This window comes from Strigops habroptila, chromosome 10 (assembly GCF_004027225.2).
Source record: "Strigops habroptila isolate Jane chromosome 10, bStrHab1.2.pri, whole genome shotgun sequence".
Classification (NCBI taxonomy): Eukaryota; Metazoa; Chordata; class Aves; order Psittaciformes; family Psittacidae; genus Strigops; species Strigops habroptila.
In genome coordinates this window covers 12075603-12094720 of record NC_046359.1, presented here as the reverse complement: position 1 = coordinate 12094720, position 19118 = coordinate 12075603, and the positions used below count along the sequence as shown (strand labels likewise).

At 42.4% G+C, this 19118-nt stretch overlaps 1 protein-coding gene across 4 annotated transcripts in view; it reads right to left on the bottom strand.

Annotated features, from left to right (window-relative positions):
* SMOC2 (SPARC related modular calcium binding 2) overlaps nt 1-18563 on the bottom strand; it is a 137671-nt gene extending 119108 nt beyond the window's left edge. For all 4 annotated transcript variants that reach the window (XM_030499891.2, XM_030499892.2, XM_030499894.2 and 1 more), the window contains exon 1: nt 17846-18563. In XM_030499891.2, the coding sequence (XP_030355751.1) occupies nt 17846-17920 (75 nt within the window). In that variant the 5' untranslated portion in view covers nt 17921-18563. The remainder of the gene's footprint in view (nt 1-17845) is intronic.
* Nucleotides 18564-19118: the final 555 nt, after the last annotated feature.

Sequence of the window (19118 nt, the reverse complement as noted above, 5' to 3'; positions counted from 1 at the left end):
TGGAAGAATTACTTTGCAGATTATACAGCTATTTTTTAGGGTGCATTCTGGGTTGTAGCACTTGAACATGATGTTGGATCTCCACGTACAGGTCCTGACAGTGTGCCCTTCGTAAAGGTTTAGCTGCCTGGGCTCAGGGTCAACGGGGAGACAGCACAACTGTGGGCAGCCCCTTTGCCCTGGTGTCCGTGGGGAGAAGTCCCAGGCAGCCCTGGAGAAGGAACAACCCAGCTGGGGCTTCTCCAACCCCTAGGATCTGCTTCTCAGCTAAACCCTTGCTGCTTGGCCTCTGCAAGATCCACTGCTTCCACACTGCAGCTTCACCACAGCTCTGCTCACTCAGGCCCAGGCCCCAGCCTATGGGTGACTTCCCACCCTGAGACCAGACTTTAAGGGAGATGCCCAATGCCCAGGGCTGGGGGTGCCCCAGGCCCCCACGGCTGCCTTGCTCCTGGCTGCGGAGTGGGATGGGCTCTGGCTGCCCATGGGAAGCCCCCGCTGCTCCCACTCCCTGGTCCTCACAGTGCCTGATGCTGTAATGCAGACTGCTTGCCTTTCACATTACATTTTTTACCATATTAAGAGGTTTTGGCAGTTGTAGTGGTTCAAGTAGAAGGGAATTGGTCCCCTGAGAGGGATGTGTAATGATTTGCTTTGGACTGAGGAAGGGAAATTCATTTTTAATTGAATAATATGAGAAAAAAGCCTTACATATGCTAATTTGTTGGATTAAAATGTATTTAGACTGGGTTACAGGGGTGTTTTGACACTGGTTAATTAGAGTAATTAAAGAACACATTTGTAAGTTTGGGCTATTATGACACTAAAGATTTTGATATGGGTAAGGTCACTGTGACACTAAGATCATGCAAGTGATATAAATGTAAACGAATTGTGCTTACCCAGTGAAACAAGCAACCAGAAAAGTAATTTTCTATATAACACCAAAGACATCTTTTAAAAATACATAAACGAAATAGCTTGGGATTTTTCAAAGGCATGTTTGAAGAATGGATCTTTGGAGACATCCCCCAAATAACATCTTTAAACTTCTATGGATGATATTGTCTGCCATGCATAAAAGATTGTGAGTAAGAAACAGATAAAAAAACCTGTGAGGTTGGTTTTTATTTTTTTATTATTTTATTAGAGTTTGTCTTTGATGATAGTTTTAGAAGGATACTGATTTTTTTCCCCTATTTCTGCAGGGATAAATGTGAAGCTTTCTGTGAATATTTTAAAAAGCCTGGTCACAAAGTTAGCAAAAGTCACAATCAACAACTTGATCTGTTTTATCTCAGTCTCTTTTCATGCTAAATAATGATTGAAAATTCAAATGTTAATTTTGCGCATACAACAGATATACCTCAGTGATTTTCTGGTACTGACACAACAATTAGTATTTATTATTCAAATGTTTCATTAATGCAGTATTTATTATGCCTTCAAATGTTCCATAAATAGAGCCTAGTTTTACAAGCTATTTCAAGGGTAATAAATATTCTGTAAAATATGCAGAATCCTTGGATATTTTTGCCACTCTGTATTGAAGCTATGGATTTATGCACAGAGGGCTTGATAGACTCATTTTTAAATGAACCATGTCTTTGATATATGCCAAATCTTTTATCAGAAATGTATATTCTCATATTAAAAACAGTAGAGGAACTCTCAAAAGGAGAAAGTGTAATTGCAACAAAAGGCGAGTACTGCTCTATTGTCTTCAATGTTGAAATAAGATGATGTGATTGTTAACAAACAGCTAGGTCAGTGAAGTTTGCAAATTCTGCAGAATACCCCTCATGTTAGAAAAGATTTCCAGAAGTGGACTCAGTTCACGAAACTTTTAAAACTGTATTAGTTCCTGTTTATCTGATATCCAGTTACTGATACACCACAAAACTATAGACATAACTATAGTAACCTATAGCTGCATCCATGTTGCACTACACATGAAATACTACAGCTGCTTGAAGTTTCTTCCCATTAAAAACCCCTTCTACCTAAAAAATTTCTAGATTTCCTCCATTTTTTTCATCTATCTGGTCCTTTCGGAAACAAACCTCCTCTGCATTACTACACATTTCTAGAGTACAATATAATGACTACTTCTCCATCTCTTTAAGAACATCAGCACTATAAAATTAGGATTTCAATCAAATCCACAAAATTTATAGAAGACTTTCAAACAGAAGAGTTGTTTGTTAAGAAATGCAACATTTCATAGACAAATTGCTTTTTAAAAAAAAACTTATTAAAAATTTGCCCCAATTTCTCCATTCCTTCCCTCTTTACACTAAAATAGTTTTTAATCACTTGTAGCTTTGCTTACATAATCCTTATCTCGAAAGAAAACATTTAGTCACTCAGCTAATCAGATTGGCCAGCAGAGGTTTCACTTGTTTTGTTACTGATAACAATTATTTTTAAATCTCGGATAACCAAAAGCCGTCTATCCACAAAAAAAAGGAAATCAGTTAAAAACAAAAAACCAAAGGAGTCAGTACATGCATGTAAATGTCTTGGGCAAGAGGGAAGTATTTTCTCTAGACTGCCTGGAGCTATATGGCTATCTTGTATATGATATTGACTAAAACATTCTTCTCTTGTGTTCTTCTTTTTTGATCCTTCAAATATATATGCTTCTATCTCTGGATATATGTGACTCTTCTCTCCCTATTTTTTCAGCCCACCTTATAGCTGATATCTTTTTTGGCCTTTCATAAATGCTCTTTTAGTAGGTGAGGGAACCATCCTTTTCATAGTTTAGCTCCATTTCCACTGGCTCCTGAAGAACTAAGCTTTAGAGATGATGGTAAACAACTGGGCAACCATAACTGTGCATCATGTATGAGCTTGTCCTTAGACTCAGCCATCTATCAGAAACGGAGCAGTGATTTACCAGTCACCTGGGAATAAAACAGAAATATATGTCCAATTTTTTTGGACCAATTTTGACCAATTTTTTCATCTTCTCTGGTTCTGAGACACATTGTAGGCACACTGTCACCAAGTTAACCAGTACCAGAGCTTGAGGACTAGGTCCTAAAATAGGCTTTATAGGAGGAAGAGGTCCCCTTACAAACTCCAGAATTACTTACTATGTACAAGGGAACTGCACTTCTCCACTGGACAGATCTGCCACCCTCTGCAGAGTAAGGGAAGCGTCCATAATGAAACTGAGTGCTGCTGATAAATTATCCCTAGGGTAAAAAAGTAATGGGTATGTATTTTACTAGGTGATGAGCAGAAGAAGGATAACATCTGGATTCACAGTCCATCAGGCTAAATCTGCCAAGTGTCCGATTCAAGTTACAGTGTATTTGAACAACACTGTAACAGTTAAATGGATTCCCATGGCACATATCCTAATGCAATTTGGAAAATGAAATAGCAATAGTGCAACGGGTTTCACCTTTGACATGAAAAGCGTGATGAATAAAAAAGTCTATCTGAGAGACATCATATAGTCAACAGCTGTTTGAGAAAGCAAAACAGTGAGCAGTAGAGATTTCTGGGCTTGCAAAAGCTTAAAACCTTGATCAATGTGCTGCAAAAACAGTGCAAGTGATCTGTACACTGAAAGTCCAACCCTTCATTTCCTAGCACCATTCACAGCTTCAAGTTAATGGACATGAGGGAATACTGGCCACATTAACTGAAATAACAGCATTAACTAATTTCACGCATCATGCACTTACTAAAACAGAGGCTGGCTGTTGAAAATAAAACTCCCACATTGCATGCTTTCATATGCAATCTGCAGAAGGAGTTTTAACACAATCTGCAAACACTTTTGTATAACACGGCAGATTCTTAGCTAAGGCAGTAGCAGGTAAGCAGCAGGAGCCTCACCTTGTGTATCTCAATCAAGCTCAGGCAGGATTCCAAGCCATGGGGGACAGCAGCACTGATGGAGAGGTGTGAGCTTGGAAGACAAAGTGTATTGTGAAACCAACACACACTGAATGGGTTTGCCTATATAATGAATAACAGGTATCTCAGTACTCCCAGTTCCATGAGCTCTTCTTAATGATTGTGTTGATGAGCAATACACATACGTGGCTTTAGCTCTAATTTAAGAGTTGTATGTGCAGATAATGGATGTAACATGAAAACTTTAGAGATTGCCTTATAGCTTGCCTGTAGGACAAGAAGTCTGTAAAAATGTGTCCATTTTATTTGTAGCCCATTTTATTTTGGAACAAATACACTGTTTTTGAAAAAAAAAAAGAAAAAAAATACTGAGACTCGAGTTTTTTTCTCCCTACACTTTTGCATTGAGTACAGCTCCCCATTCCGTCAACCTTGATTACTGTCTCTTCCAGGTTGTGCTCACTTCTATCTTCCCCTGAGCCAGTGACTCCACCACATTCAGGTATTATCTTTCAGCCAATCTTTGGCTCCCAGAACAGTCAGTCTCTGGAGCCTTCATGCAGCATGTCACTGAAGAATGGCTGTGTCTTGGAAGAGATTTTCTCGTTGCCATCAAAAATCAAAACCATGATTTTCACCAAAAAAATTGAACCAACAGTCTTGTAATAATGGCTTTGGTGGATGTGGGATTTAGCTCCAACTTATCAACCTCCTGTCAAGAGAGTGAGCTGTATTTGCCCTGCAGAGTGAAAGGCAGACAGGATTTTAACAAGTTTTATTTCACAGATTAGTGGCTATTTCAGTGGAACTTTAAGTTCTGTAGCCACATGCATTTGTCAACAATATGTGAGAGGCACAAATATGATTACAAGGTTGAATCAAGAAAGTAAGTAACACTCAGTAGCAACAGAGAGCAGGGAGAGGTGATTTTGTGCCATTACTCTATACAGTATATGCCCAGTGGTATCCTTCTGTTGATCACCCACCTGTATGTATAAAAAGCTGCCAACATGTTTCTGTTTTATTCAAGGGGCATGGCTATGAACAGTCTCACCACCCAGATCAAGCCATTTTGTCACATCTCTGAGGCTTCACATCCAAACATGCTCATTGACAGTTTCAGTTTCAGGTACTGCAATCATCTCCAAGCTCCTCTTCAAGCTTCTGCCCTTACATGGGAGACCCACAGTCAAGTTTATTCTCCTTCATTCCTTTCCGGAGAGCAAATAAAGGTTCCCTTGTTCCAGCGTCAAGCGGACACAGACACGTCCAACTTTGACTTGCTCAAACTCCCACTGGACTTAGGAGGATGTAGTGGAGGAGGCTGGACACATCCATTATAAAGAGTGTGGAATATCTGAATTGCCATCATACAAACCCTCCGACACCCGCGTACAGCTGCACCTGCAGCAGCTCTATCCGTGACACACAGGACATGATCAGAGAGCTCCGAACTTACTTACATCAAGGGCCTGTCCCAGGCATTTCTACTCTCCAAATTGCATGAGGCGTACAAAAGCAAATTGACATTCCAGAGGGCCAGGATAGAAGCTGGAGCTGTGATCCCCTTTTTTATCAGAAAGGACTGCATCATGGTGAGTCAGAATCATTTCTGATCTTTAAAAACAGTGTACTAGGGGGGAAACTGTCTCACTTCCCCTCGCCCATGCTGTTCCACTATTTGAACTGCCTTGCAGACACCTGGCACACATCCCACCACTTTTCAAACAATGCAGGACACAGAATGTGTGCATATGACATACGCAGTCCTCGGGCCGTTTTACAGTCACAAAGAACTGATACAAAATTAAGTAATCAGCTCCAATTATACTTTGTTAACAACATCTAAATATCACTCCTCTAAACAGCAGTGTTCTAACAAAACCAGAAACATTAAAAAAATAATCACAGAGTTTTAAAAGGTGTTGACTTACATTCAAACAAGAAACATCAGGTATGAGAAGTAGAAAGAATCTATTGCTGCCTCTCTCAGACACATGTGCACACCTACTTTGCTGTTGCTGACAGCAAATAGCTGCAGGGCTTTTCCTGAGATACATCCTGCATACCACAAAATAGCTGTAGAGTATGAACTCTGACCTCCTGCAGCTTTGATAGACTTGTCATTTCTCTCAGGCTTTTCCATCCATCATGCACACTCTTTCTAATGTTTAACTCATTTATATAAAGATTCCTCCAGGGAATTTCACTGCACCTCTGACGCTGCTTTAACTGCTGTCAGGTGGAAATTGTGAATTTTTACATGTGATTAGTCCTAGTTGTAACCACCCAATTTCATTGAACACTTCTGGGTGCTCCTTACTTGTATGAAATGAGTGTGATTTCCTGACATGGTTGTAAAATGAATCTCACTTTGGTGTTTCCTCACCCCCACCGGTGCAAAGACTCAGGATAGCACTTTTTTAAGAAATTATTTACTTTTGTGTCAAAGAGAGAAACTGTAACTTTTTGATTGCTTCTGTCATAATAAGCAATTCAAGCAGTAAAAGCTCTCTCTATTCTCTCGTCTTTTAGGATGATAGTTAAGAGCTACTAAAATAAAACTAGCACCTGAGGCAGTTCCTGAAGTGGACTTGATCTAAGATTTGAAGGGCGATGGTGTTCTTTTCAGTCTTCAGGTAACACAAATTTATCAGCTACCAAACACAGCTGCCCTGCAGCATCTCCAACACAGTCAAAACCTAATGACTTAGAAATCTTGTCAAATGAAAACTAACACTAATGTCCTATGCATCATCCCTTTTCTTAGACCAAAACACACAAACAAAAGAAATTCAGATCAAAGTGGTCAGATCAAACTGCACAAACTTCAGGGGAAAAAAAATATTAAATCCTGGTTATTAATCCCATTTTAATTCCCCATACGGGAATTTTAAGCCCCATAAAAAGGGGCTTTTCCCCTTGTTGGAAAACAAAAGGAAGAAAAGCATTACATGGGAGTGTATATAGTACACCCCTGCATACACACACGTAACAGAGATAGGTAGTCTTAAGATAGGAGATGGCAATCTAGGGAATTTATTGCAGTTGATGGGTAACATTTTGAAGCCCCAGGTAGCCTATAGGAAGATCTGTGCTCCTTGATAATGCTCAATAACTCTTTGAGGTTGTCAAGAGAGCCTTTTCCCAGAGGGTTCTTGGTGCTGCTGCTATAGAAAAAGAGAGCACATTCAAGAGGTGGTGAATGTAGCAGCAAGAACAGCTCTCAGCTCTTTGATCTGCATCCACAGGATGTTTGCATCTTGCATCCAGACGAAGCTCGTTTTCTCCCTCAAGAAAAGGTAGGGAAGACCAGTGGTTAAAGAGGCTTCCAGCCCCATCCTGAGCTACATGCAAAAATGGAAGAGACAGCCCAACATTCCCTTTATTCTTTGCAGGAAAGACCAGGCTGCATTAGTTCAGGGCTTTTCTTTTTTTTTTTTTCCCCCTCTCTCTTTAGGGCAGAAAGAATTTTGCACCATGAAAAGAAACACATACCACAGCCTGAGAACCCCAGCTTTAGGGCAATGATAAGGTTGAAACGCTAAGCTCGTACAAGTCAGGAAATACCAAGCAGATGACACTTGGCCTACTGCACTATGCAGAACCCTTTGGCAAGCAGCATGACAAGACCAGGGAATAGACCCTTTTGCTCATCTCATCTTGTATTGCTGAACTGAGTGTTCCAATTCTCTATAAAAGTTAGATTAGATTCAAAAAAAAAAAAAAAGAAAAATTAAGTAGCCAGCTTGAATGCTATGCAGAGGATGTTAAGAAGCAGACTGTGGCCACAACTGCCTGCCTGATTAACTCCACTATTTGTATACCCTCTATTATTTCTGTTCAGCATCATCTGTAAACAGGTGTCATTCAAGATTTATTTATTACTGAACTTGATAATAATGGTATACTAAGAGGGACAACCAAGAATGAGACTCTTTTACCCAAAACATGGAACCCAATAAGCTTACAGTCTATAAATAGGCAAGGCATATAAATACTGGGGAAGAAGATGTACTAAGGAAAGAAGATCAACTGCATGCGGAAGGAGAAGGTTGGAGCAAGATCTGCAGAGGCCAGAGACAGCCCAGTCAAAACTATGAGTCACAAAGGAGGGCAGCTTCAAACTCCTCTGGCCTCGCTCCTACCATCAGGGTTTCTGCCAGCTCTTTTCTTTGGTTTTACCTCAACACTACATTCATTGTGAATCTGTGATGTAACCTCTCACCAGTTACTTTACCAAATCAGCAGAGCTCTGTCTACCCTTCTTCTGTGGGTTTTTCACCAGACACCCAGATGCAGAAAGCAATCTCTACCAGCCATTTCATCTTGGTGTCAGATCTGGCTTTGCCATCTAGTAGGAAACAATTCTGACTCTCTCATTGCCTTGGATCTCATCTGGTCTTGCATCCAACATACATAAACACTGACATTTCAGAAGAGCAGCACTGGCACCCATTTTGCACTAGAGAAAATTACCGCACTAGGTGCAGACAAAAATAGACATTTAAGCTCTGCTTTTTGCCATTTTTCCTGGAGAAAGAAATCAATTATCAGTGCATTAATATTGCCTTGTGATTTTATTGCAAACTAATGGAAGTCCATCACCAAGCAATGACAGAACTTTTGCTCTGGAAATCATTCAGCACCTGGAAAGGGGAAACTAAGAGCAATTTACCAAATGAACACTTCTTTCAAAAAATCTTTCCCTTTCTCTCCGAAATATAATTTATGGAACCTTTCAAGGAGGAAACAAAATGGAAAGATAAAACCTCCTGTTCAAAGTTCAGATTTGCAACTAAATCCACTTAGGCTGAAATCTATCAAAAATTTGACATGCTTGAAAACTGCCTTCCCAGGAAGGCGCAGTCTGAAACGTAATCCCATTAAATGCAGTGTGGAAAATAAGTTGTCCACTTAGTTTTGTCTTTCTCACCAGAATTCATGTAATAAATGTCACAAAAAGAACATGGACAAATGCAATGAAATGAACAGGTCATACACTTTCTGCAGGCTGAACTCCTCCTGGTGTCCCACAGTCAAGAGGAGCTCAAGAGCTCCTATTTTAGGCCATATTTTCCCTCTTGTCCACACCAGCCTGCTCTGAGCTCTCACAAGTACCAGTGGTTAGTTAATGCCAAGGCAAGCCATGCCATTAAAGACTTTTTCTTTTCACAGAACTGCATTCTACCTCCTAATAGTTTCTGCTGAGATTTGTTTTCCATTTTAGATTTGCGCTCCCGGCGGGGACAGGGCAGACCGTGCTGCTCTTGCACCCCCTCCCGTGGTGGATCCCTGAAGTGTCACAGAAGAAGACCGGTGACCTCCCTGCCCCTGAGGATGCTGCACAAGTGATGCCACCACGCTGTATTTGCAACGGAATGGACGGGAGGAGAAACGCAGAAAGACTTGTATAGACTCCTCTCTCTAATTTTTATCTTACGTCTCTGAAGCCTTTGATGGCTGCCTCCCAAAAATAAGAGATAATTTACTAAACAAATAAATGTACAGTCAAATCAAAGCTTTCTTTAGTTTCTTTGTTGCCAGTCCTTTTAATTTCTGTATCCTCTTGTGGGGAAAAAGGCCTCTTTAGACTATATGCTATCCTCTGCTACAAGGTAGCTTACATGGGACCAGGTTTTACTTATTTGATTTCATTTATTTGATAAAAATTTTTACTTTAAAAAGTTATTTTTTCACTCTAACAGGCACATCAGTCCATATGATGGCTATTCTCTGGCCTTGAGCAGTGCTATACAGCACTACTGGCATAAAAAGATGGCACACAGTGACCAGCCTTATAGAGCCCGGGCCAGTTTCACTGGCACTCCTTTGGCTGCACTAAGTAGCATCAATGTTGATGCTGAAGTAAGTAACAACTTATTAAAACACTGTGATTAAATGCATTAAATAATTCTTCATCTATGCAGATGGACATGAAGACAAATACATTTACTGGGGCAACTGAAACAGAGCTAGTTCGGAAGCCATGCTCAACATGTCCTTACAATACCTGTGTCTGATAGTAACTCTCCTTTGAAGACCACCAGGTTCAACTCACCATCCCAAATGGGAATCCAGTGTGTTTGGATGCCTATAGAAAGTCAAGATGAAGGCAAGTGCACTGCAGCCAGCATGGCATGCATGTATCAGCACCACAGAGATTTTCACATTTTAAAAAATCCACCTTTCTGATATGCCACCAACACCATATTTCCACCTTATATTCTCCAGAAAGAGGTCCCAGACCCTAAGCTTTACCATGAGCAGGAAGACGCCACTGTAAAGAGCAGCACCTAGCAAAGGAAAAGGTTCAGGAATAATTTCTCTAGATTGCATGACTTAGACCCCAAGCAGATCACACACTTTGTGCTCTGTGATACTTCAGGGCACTTGGTCTGGCTTAACATTTCTGTTCATATAGGCATGTTACCGTGAAAATATGGTTAAATGGTTTCTGTGTCCACCAAAATGTCACCCTCCTTCTGGCCATCCTTCAAAGTAGTAATGAGAATCAATGGCAAACTTTCACTCAGACTGAACTCCACCACTTTTCTACTTTATTTCAGGCAAGAGCAAGAGAAAGATAACAAAACTAAGTAAGTCATTGCCTTTCCTCCCTGACATCCACACATGCCTGCAGTCTGTAGGTTTTCTCTGAACTGCAGCTTGCTACAAGGATTGTGGTGAGTCCATCCTGATTACCATTAAAATAATTCTTTATCTGACATTACTTTCACTTCAAAAAATGTACAGACCTCTCCTGAGCTTTACACTGCTTATTCAGTGACAGTATCTTGCTTTAATACTGAACAAAGGTCGGAATATAGATAAGTGTATGATAAATCTGAACACAAAATCTGAACACAAAACTCTGAGCATTTTACAGCAGCAGTTTGTCCTAAAAATCTGTAAAATATAGCATGCAGCCATGGCATAAATAAAAAAGAACATCCGAGAGCAATGGAGTTTTTCTTTGTTTTCTTTTAAGTACTCTTTAGGTGCTCTATGACAGATAGCCAAAGATTTATAGCATATGTATAACAGCTAGTTTGTATACAGTTTAAAAACAAACACCTAAAGGACAGGAAAGAATACTATTACATCCTCAAAACAAATTTAAGGTAACACAAGTAAAAAAGATCTTTACTCAGTGACTCAGAAGATGACAAAACAAGCAGCTTAAAGTAAATGAAAAAAAAACCCTAGGTTTTGGATAGGTATGAGGTAAACATTCTTGAGTGAGTTTTCTAGCAGCACACTGAGCAAGCCAGGGAGAGAGCTGGAAAGGATCGCCTTCAGGAAATGTTTTCTCTTTCCATTCCTACAAGAATTCTAGGATGTATTCTCTATTAGCCTGGCTTCTCAGCAGCTGAGGAAATACTTAGTGGTCATTTTTAAAAGCTAATAAATTAGAAAGGGGGAAAAAAATCACTGAAGTGCAGTTACTAACTCATCAATGCAATTTCTTCTGCAAGAACTGGCTAAAATTTGCATTTAAGGGACTGACTCCACACAAACTTCATGAGTTCTGTGGTTGACATGACACTACATTAACTTTGCTTCTTTGAAGACCATTCATAATTCGGTAAAGTCATATTAAGCAACCCTCTGCTGCTAAATGTTACCACATCAATCTAAATACCAAACCATATGCTTTTGGGTAGCTTTCGCCTCTCCATAACCAGTTTGTATCCTTGTATCCCATGCACACCATTGTACTACGCCAATGGCTATAATTCAGACCAATTCCCCATGTAATGGGGCAACTAGGCAAAGAAAAATGCTGGAAAAAATGCTATACCTGCTCTTCTCTGCTCAGTTCTTTGCTTATAGCCAATTTATTGCTGCATTTTAAGTTACCCTTCCTTTTCCGTCAGCATAAATTCTTCTGTGTAATATCAGCATACTGCAAACTTGAAGTTTTTTCCTGAAGCATTTTCTTTTTTCAGGCTCATGGCTACTGTTGCACTGGAAAGTGCTTTATCTACCACTGTAGATAAATATGAAGGCAGTGATTATCAATTAATAACCAGAAGCAGCTAGAGAAGTGTCAGCAGAAGCATATCCCATGAGACTACATGGGGCCATTGAGACCAAAATGATTGGCATCACCAGGATTTTGTTGTAGAAGACAGTAGAGGGGCAGAGGAGAGGAGGGCATTATTCATACAGTCAAAAACTATTTTGGCTATGTTATTTCTGAAGAAAGCATTCCAGCTCTTCACCATGAAATGATCTTCATTGTGAATCTTTCATTAGAACATTTTAAAATCTACCCCAAAACACGATATCGAATCAACCAGAAAATTAAGAAGCATCTGGGGTTTGATCCTAAAGAAAACACTAAACGTTTGGAAATCCCCAAGTCCTTTGCAAAATGTAACCTCCATTCACCCTGCAGCTTCCCCAAGAACATATGAATTTGTTCAGATATAAAATGCCATTCTTAAACCAAACTCAGACCTTCATTTGCCGTTCAAAAATAGGCCTTTGATCCTAACTCTTTCTTACTCGGTTTTTAATTTTCAGGCGCCTCTGCACTTCCTGGTCTCAGGCCTGACAGGAAATGGAAGTACCAAAATACCATGAAAATGGCTGTGCCTGTGGTGAGGCTGGTCTGGCCGAAGAAATGGAAACACTAGCAAAGTCCTGAGTGAGCCAGGTCTTGAAAAGATTTGTAGCCCAATTTCCAAATGAACAGGGGGCTCAGATAGGTTTTGGATAGCAGCTAAACCTTTGCAGGCTTCTCAAAAAGAACCAAACCTTGAGGTTTGCCAGCTCTCAAGGAATACACATGGCTGTTCCTCGAGGTATTCAGTGGGCAATAGGGGATCGACGAAAGCACCACAACTGGCCAAAATATGCATGATCTACTTTTTTGTTTGTTTCCTCTGTCCTTCTCTTGCCTCCTCACCCTCGTTCACTTCCCCTATTGAATTTCAATTTCAAAATCTTATGGGTGTGCAGTCAACCTGCCATCTCTGTTATGTCTTTCACATATGTCTTTCACATTATAAGGTAGAGTTTACGTTGGGTGCATGCAGAAAAATTACTTCTAACCCCTGATCAAAAGATTTGCTGATTCTTTCAATAATAACTCTCCCAGGTTTTGTTTTTGTTTTTTTAGTGAGAAGGGTTTTAAGAGTTTATTGCGAGGAATCATTGTTGAAAGTGTTTTATTTTCAGAGCTGATGTACCCTTGTTGTACCAATGCCCATTTGCAGTAACAATGTTGTTAGGATCTGGAGCCACTTACAGTTTTATTTATGGTCTTGGTTTTTCAGTCACAATTAGAGTAACTTTTCCAAATGTTTGTGTTTGCAGGCGCCATCCAAATAGGTCCTTAACTTGGAAAGCTTTGATTGTGTTTAGCTTCCCTTTACTCAACTACCTTAGTGGTCCATCTTATATTGGTGAGTGTTGTGGAAGCTATCCAGCGTATTAAATGCTATTGAATACTCACAAAGCATGTGCCCAGGGAGAAAAAGAAAACAATTGTTCCCTGAAATTTTCAGCCTCTGATGAAAGGAACTTTTAACAGGCAAAGGTGTTCATTTCAAGAAGCGATTTCAAGCTTTCTTCCTTTGTAAGATCTAAGATCAAAACTGTATTGAGAAGGACACATGGTTCAGCAAGGTTTTCAAAGAATAAAACCAGACAGTTTGTAGATTAAGTCATCAAGATTTTAAAATAAGCAACACTATTGTTTGTACAAGTACATGCACACACACAACACTGCAACTGAGATATACCGCAACTGAGATACAAGATAAGCTGATGGTTCCAAAAATATAGCATAAACAAAGTGTCTTGGTAAGTGAAGTGATCGCAAACTTACTTATTTGAAGAACAAAATGGGCTTTCTTCAAAACACTGTGTTTCAAAACAAAAGTATCAATATATTCAAGATATGACTATTCCCCTAATACAATATGTCGATAAGGCTCAGGTCTCATCAGCTTCACTCACCCAGAAATAAACCGTGCATCTAACATATCAGAATAAAAATACAGCATTGCAGAAATGTTCCAACACGTTATAAGAATTGCAGACTATTACCTGCCTTTCCATAAACAAGGTAAAAGGACAGGCTACTTAAGATATTTTCTGGAGTTTAAGAATGATTTATATTAGTATTTGACACAAGGGGAGGAAAAACCAGGAACAGCCAAATTGGCTAGATTCCCTCCAGATCTTACCATTTCTTATGAGACTGCTCTCAGCCTACCTTCCCAGAATGAAAGCCATTGTTCTGTTGCCAATGTTTTGTTTATTTGAAATAACAATAAATATAATACTAAGTAATACTCTTTGGCTGTATCTTTGTAACTGTGGCTCAGTAAGCAATTCAGAAGCGGAATATTGCGCTTCCCCTCGCTTTGTCTATCATTGCAATATGCTCCTACTCAGGAGATCAGTCCAGAAACAACTTTAGCAAAGAGTATTTTTTGATGACAAAAGGCCAAGACTGGTACGAACTCAAAGTCGCATTGGGCTATCTCTAACCCAGTGAACCCCCAAGAACTTCGAAATTCTTGGACTCTGATGCACATCCTGGCTCCAATATAAAGATTCAGGTGTACTTTAGTCCTCCCCTCATGTTCCTTTTCTACCCTGGCACACAGACAGGGACCCAAGTGAGTGCTGACTGGGTCCATAGTCTGAGCAGAGAGAGAAATGTTACAACACTCATACACTCACTTTAGATATAGCTGTGAGGACCAGGGGACCAGACTATAGACTGCCTGATGCGTCTCAGCTACTTGCTGACTACCCTGATGCATCCACCTGCTTTAAATTGTCCTGACGGCTATCACCAAGGTTATAGGAAGCCATATGGTCATCAGTCCCTGCAGACCAGCAGTCACAAGTTACACAATCAGAAATCTCTTGGAGGTGTTATTTGTGTGAAAACAAATTTCTTGCTACTGGACTACTGCAAAGCTTCCGACATCTGACAATCACATATTTACCTGAACTACGGACATGGGTGGGTGGTCTGGCTATTTCTGCCCAAGGGGAATGCAAAAATACTATTCCTGACAAAACAGGGCTACAGCTCTGTAAACTACTGAAAGTCTTCTCCAGAAGTTAAATGTCATGGTTTACAACATTGAGGGTGTACTGGCGGAGAACGGGGGGTGAGCGAGCGGCTGCGTGATGCTTAGTTGCTGTCTAGGGTTAAACAATGGCAAATACTTGCTCTGCTTCTGGAACTAGCGAGGACATAAAAGTTGAAACAGCCCAGAAATCTGTTCAGACAGATGAAAATATACATAAAGACACACACTGATACTGCTCCCTGCCCCTGCCATCATCCAGTTCATCACTTAGAACCCAGAGCTGTGCAACAGCCAGGCAAGGAAAAAAACTCTGATTCATGTAGTCATCTTTTGGGAAATGACCTTACCTTTAGAGCCGCTTCTGCTAGGGGAAACTAAATTTATCATTGTGTCATTGCTAAGGTTCATCTTGTAGCAGATTTACCAGTGCAGTTAGGGAAACTGTGCCCCTGATATTTCCCCCACTTGGCAAGCAAGCTGCCTATACCCATACAGACTGATACCATCAGGGATGTGCACACCCTCCCCATAATCGTCCCGCAGTTTTCATGAAACTTGGGTTCACAGTGAAACATGCTCTGTCCCCATGGCCTCTAGTTATTGTGAAAATATCAGTCTTTCTCTGTTCTTCTTCTTACCAAAACAACAACAAAAAAATCTTCATCTGATATGCAGAAAAGAATGGTAATTCTCTGTCATCACACACTGGCACAGCAGGTGATAAAAGTCATACATTTTCTTGGTCTTTCTACACAGCCTGGGCTTATTTTTCCTTATAATTATGTGGATACTATCCGTGAATATTTAAGAAAGGTACATGTGGGAAAGGGTTACGCGGTCTGTGAGCTATAAGCAAAATGACTGCAGGAGTAAAGAATGATTTAGTGCCGTGGTATTTGTTGCTGTAATAGCATTGGTTTTCTTGTTGTTGTTTAAACAGAGAAGTACACAAATAGTAGAAATAAACCTTCCTCCTCAAAGTTTAGTCTTGCAGGAAGATGCAAAAAGTATGTGTTCATGAGTGTATGTGTGTGCGCTGTTTTCTTCCTACGGCTGTCTGTTCATTATCCAATTTATGGAAGGATTTCTAATGTTGCCTAGTATTCATACAGGCTAGCCATTTCTGAAAGAAGAGCGCCAGCAAAAGAAAACAGGAGAACCTAGAGTTCCTTACTAACAAAGCTAGCTACCCCTATCAAAATGTTCAAGCTTAATTCAGCCCAAAAGCATAACATGTCCAAAGCCATTACCTTTTCGGTAGCAGGAGGAGAATCCACCAGCATTCACAGTTCTGCTCATGGTTCGTAAAGATGCACACTACTACAAGGTACAGAAATGAACAATATACACTCTGGATGTGTGAAACAGTGAATGGAGGGACTTCAGACATCCCTCAGCTTTCACTGAAGCCAAATACACCTGAACAAGTCTATGATATTTTTTAAAGAGTTTGCCCAAGCGCCCTTAGCCAGATTTTTCTTCCCTTCTGTGAGGCAGGCAACCACAGTTACATTCAGCAGTGATTTATATACATCTGTTAAAAGACTTTGGCACCATTTGGGTCATGGATCATTTAAAGATGATATAACAGTCACAATCACTCGTATTTCATGAGTTTTGGTAGCATTTCCAGTTTACTTCCATACTGATATTTAGAACTTTTTTATATACAGGAGAAAGAATATAACATTTAATCTCTTGTAAATTCTGTTTACACATTTGTGAAAGTAAACTTGGAATTAAATTGCAATGTTAACCTGTTAACTATAATAGTACATATCACCTGACAGCCTAAGGGTGCGTCAAATGAGGTTCTTCAAAAGATGAGAATCACTTGACTTCATCTGTCCCACACTTTCAAATGCCACACACTACAAAATTCATGAAGCAAACTCATTCCTTCAAGGTTTTCAGTTAGCAGCTTCAAATCTACAAATCATTTCCCTCAAAAAAATCAAACAAGGCAGCAAAACTTTTTCTCAAGAATTTCAGGTATGATCAGCTCAGCCATCCCCCACTGCCATTTCTCCTTGAGCTCTCTCTATTCCCCCCTACTCAAAAAGAAAAGGGAAGGAAAAAAAAAAAGACAAGGAAAAAACAACTCTCGATATTTTACAGAATTTTTATTAAAGACTTAGACAAAAATAGGGTCTATTTCACTTTGCAACTGCCTGTAACTTCAGCATAATAAACTCCAAAGGGCACAGCCCTCACCAAAACACTTAAAAACAGCTTGAAGGAGGTACTAGCTGCCCGTTATGTTTACTCAAGCACTTGTTTAAAAACACATTTAAGGAAAATGTTTTTATTTCTACAGATTGCATTAATTATAGCTTTGCAAACACTGCAAGCTCTACAAGAAGACTGAACCGAGCTATTAGCTGCAAACCTCAGGTCTTGGCTAGAGAAGTGGTTATGGCTTATTTAGCAAGCCTAATGAATTGGCTCACCCATCTCTACGCAGAGTTCCATGTTTAGCACCAAGGAGCCTGGAATAGCCAAAGAGGCTTGTTTCGCGTCGCTTTATAATTAAAAATAAAGTCAAATCGGTCAACCGGAGACGGTCCAAAAGCAGACCTCACTGCAGCATTATTCCGCTTCGGGAAAATAAAAGCATTAACACGGACATTAACATTGGCCCGAAGTTCTGCGGAGACCCACGGTAAACTTCCACTTAGCTGCCACGGGCCGTGTGCTCCCCGGGACAGACGCGCAGGGGCGGCGGTGCCGGTGCGCGAAAAGCGGCGGCGAGGCTGCCCGCCGGGCTGCGGGCTCCGTCTTCCGCCCGAAGCGGCGGGCAGCCGGTCTCCCGGCAGCCGAGGGCCGCACGCCGCCCGGGGGAGCGCACCGGCCCGCTCAGGTGCGCCCCGGGGGAGCAGCGCCCGGCGGCGGAGGGGGCTTACCGTGAGGGCGGAGAGCTTCTGAGCCGGCACGGCGGGGAGCAGCTCCGGCAGCAGCAGCAGCAGCGGCACCCACATCCTGAGGCGGCAGCGGCGGGCACGGAGCGGCTCCGGGAAAGCGGAGGAGGGGTACTCTCCTTGGGGTGTCGCTCCCCCCCCCGACGCCTGCCTGACTCCCTTTCAATCGCTCCAGCTGGGAGGTCCCAGCTTAGGTCCTCTATATTCTTTTCCCCACCGCAGCCCTTGTAATTTGTGGAGGAGTGTACAGCTGGGAGGCGGCAGTTTCTCCCTCTCTCCGTGTCCCTCCCTCGCTCCTCAGAGTCAGCCCCGCTTCGGAGATGCTCCGCAGCCTCAGCCTCTCCCCTCCCGTCTCCCTCTCGCCGCACAGGCACTGCGGGGGGGATCCGCCGGACCCCGCCGCCTCCCTCGGGGCACCGCGCCTCCCTCCGCCTGGGACGGGCTGCTGCCTCCTCTCCCCGGTCGCGGGAGAAGCGGGAGGAAAAGACTGGGACGGGAAGGCAGAATCCTCCCACACTACCCCGCCGCTGTCCGCGCCGGCGGGAGCCCGCGGGAACGCACTGCCGCGGCTGCGGAGGCTGGCGGTGTGCGACCTCACCGAGCCGCTCTTCAACTTTTCCTCTTATCCTCCCCCCTCCCCAGTCCGGCCTCCGCTTTCTCCTCCCAGACCCACAGGTCCTCGACGATTAACCCTCCCCGGTGCTCCCGGGGGGGGGCGCCGGTTTGCTCCCCCCGCAGGGCTCATTTTCCCCCCGCCTCCTGCTGAATCAACACGTGCAAATGCTGGCAGTCCCGGGGGGGGGGGGGGGGGAGGCGGTGAGAGGCGCCCCGAGCCCGATGCAGCACGACCCACTCCCGGTGCTCCCCGACCGTGGCCCCGCCGGTGCACCATCGGGGCAGGGAGGGGAGCGAGCGCCGAGGCAGCCAGGTTTCTGGCGGAGGCAGAAGCCGAGCAGCAGCGCCCTGAGGGGCAGGGGCCGGCAGCCGGGCACCGCTGCCAGGCCCACTGGCTCGGCGGGAGCGGGCACTGTTTGCCCTTGCGTGGAGCGGAGCCGGGTATCCCGGGGAGATGCATGTCGCAGCGGGGCTGCCGCTACGCGTGCAGTAAATGCTAGGTGAAACCTTCCGACAGTTTTGCGCTTTTCTCGCTTATCTTTTAGGAGCCAAATAGAGGTGTTTTATTATTTCCTTACTGAGAACCGCCAGAAGACCTGCTCCCTCCGGCTGCCTGAAAGAAACCCTTGTACTGCAATTTTGT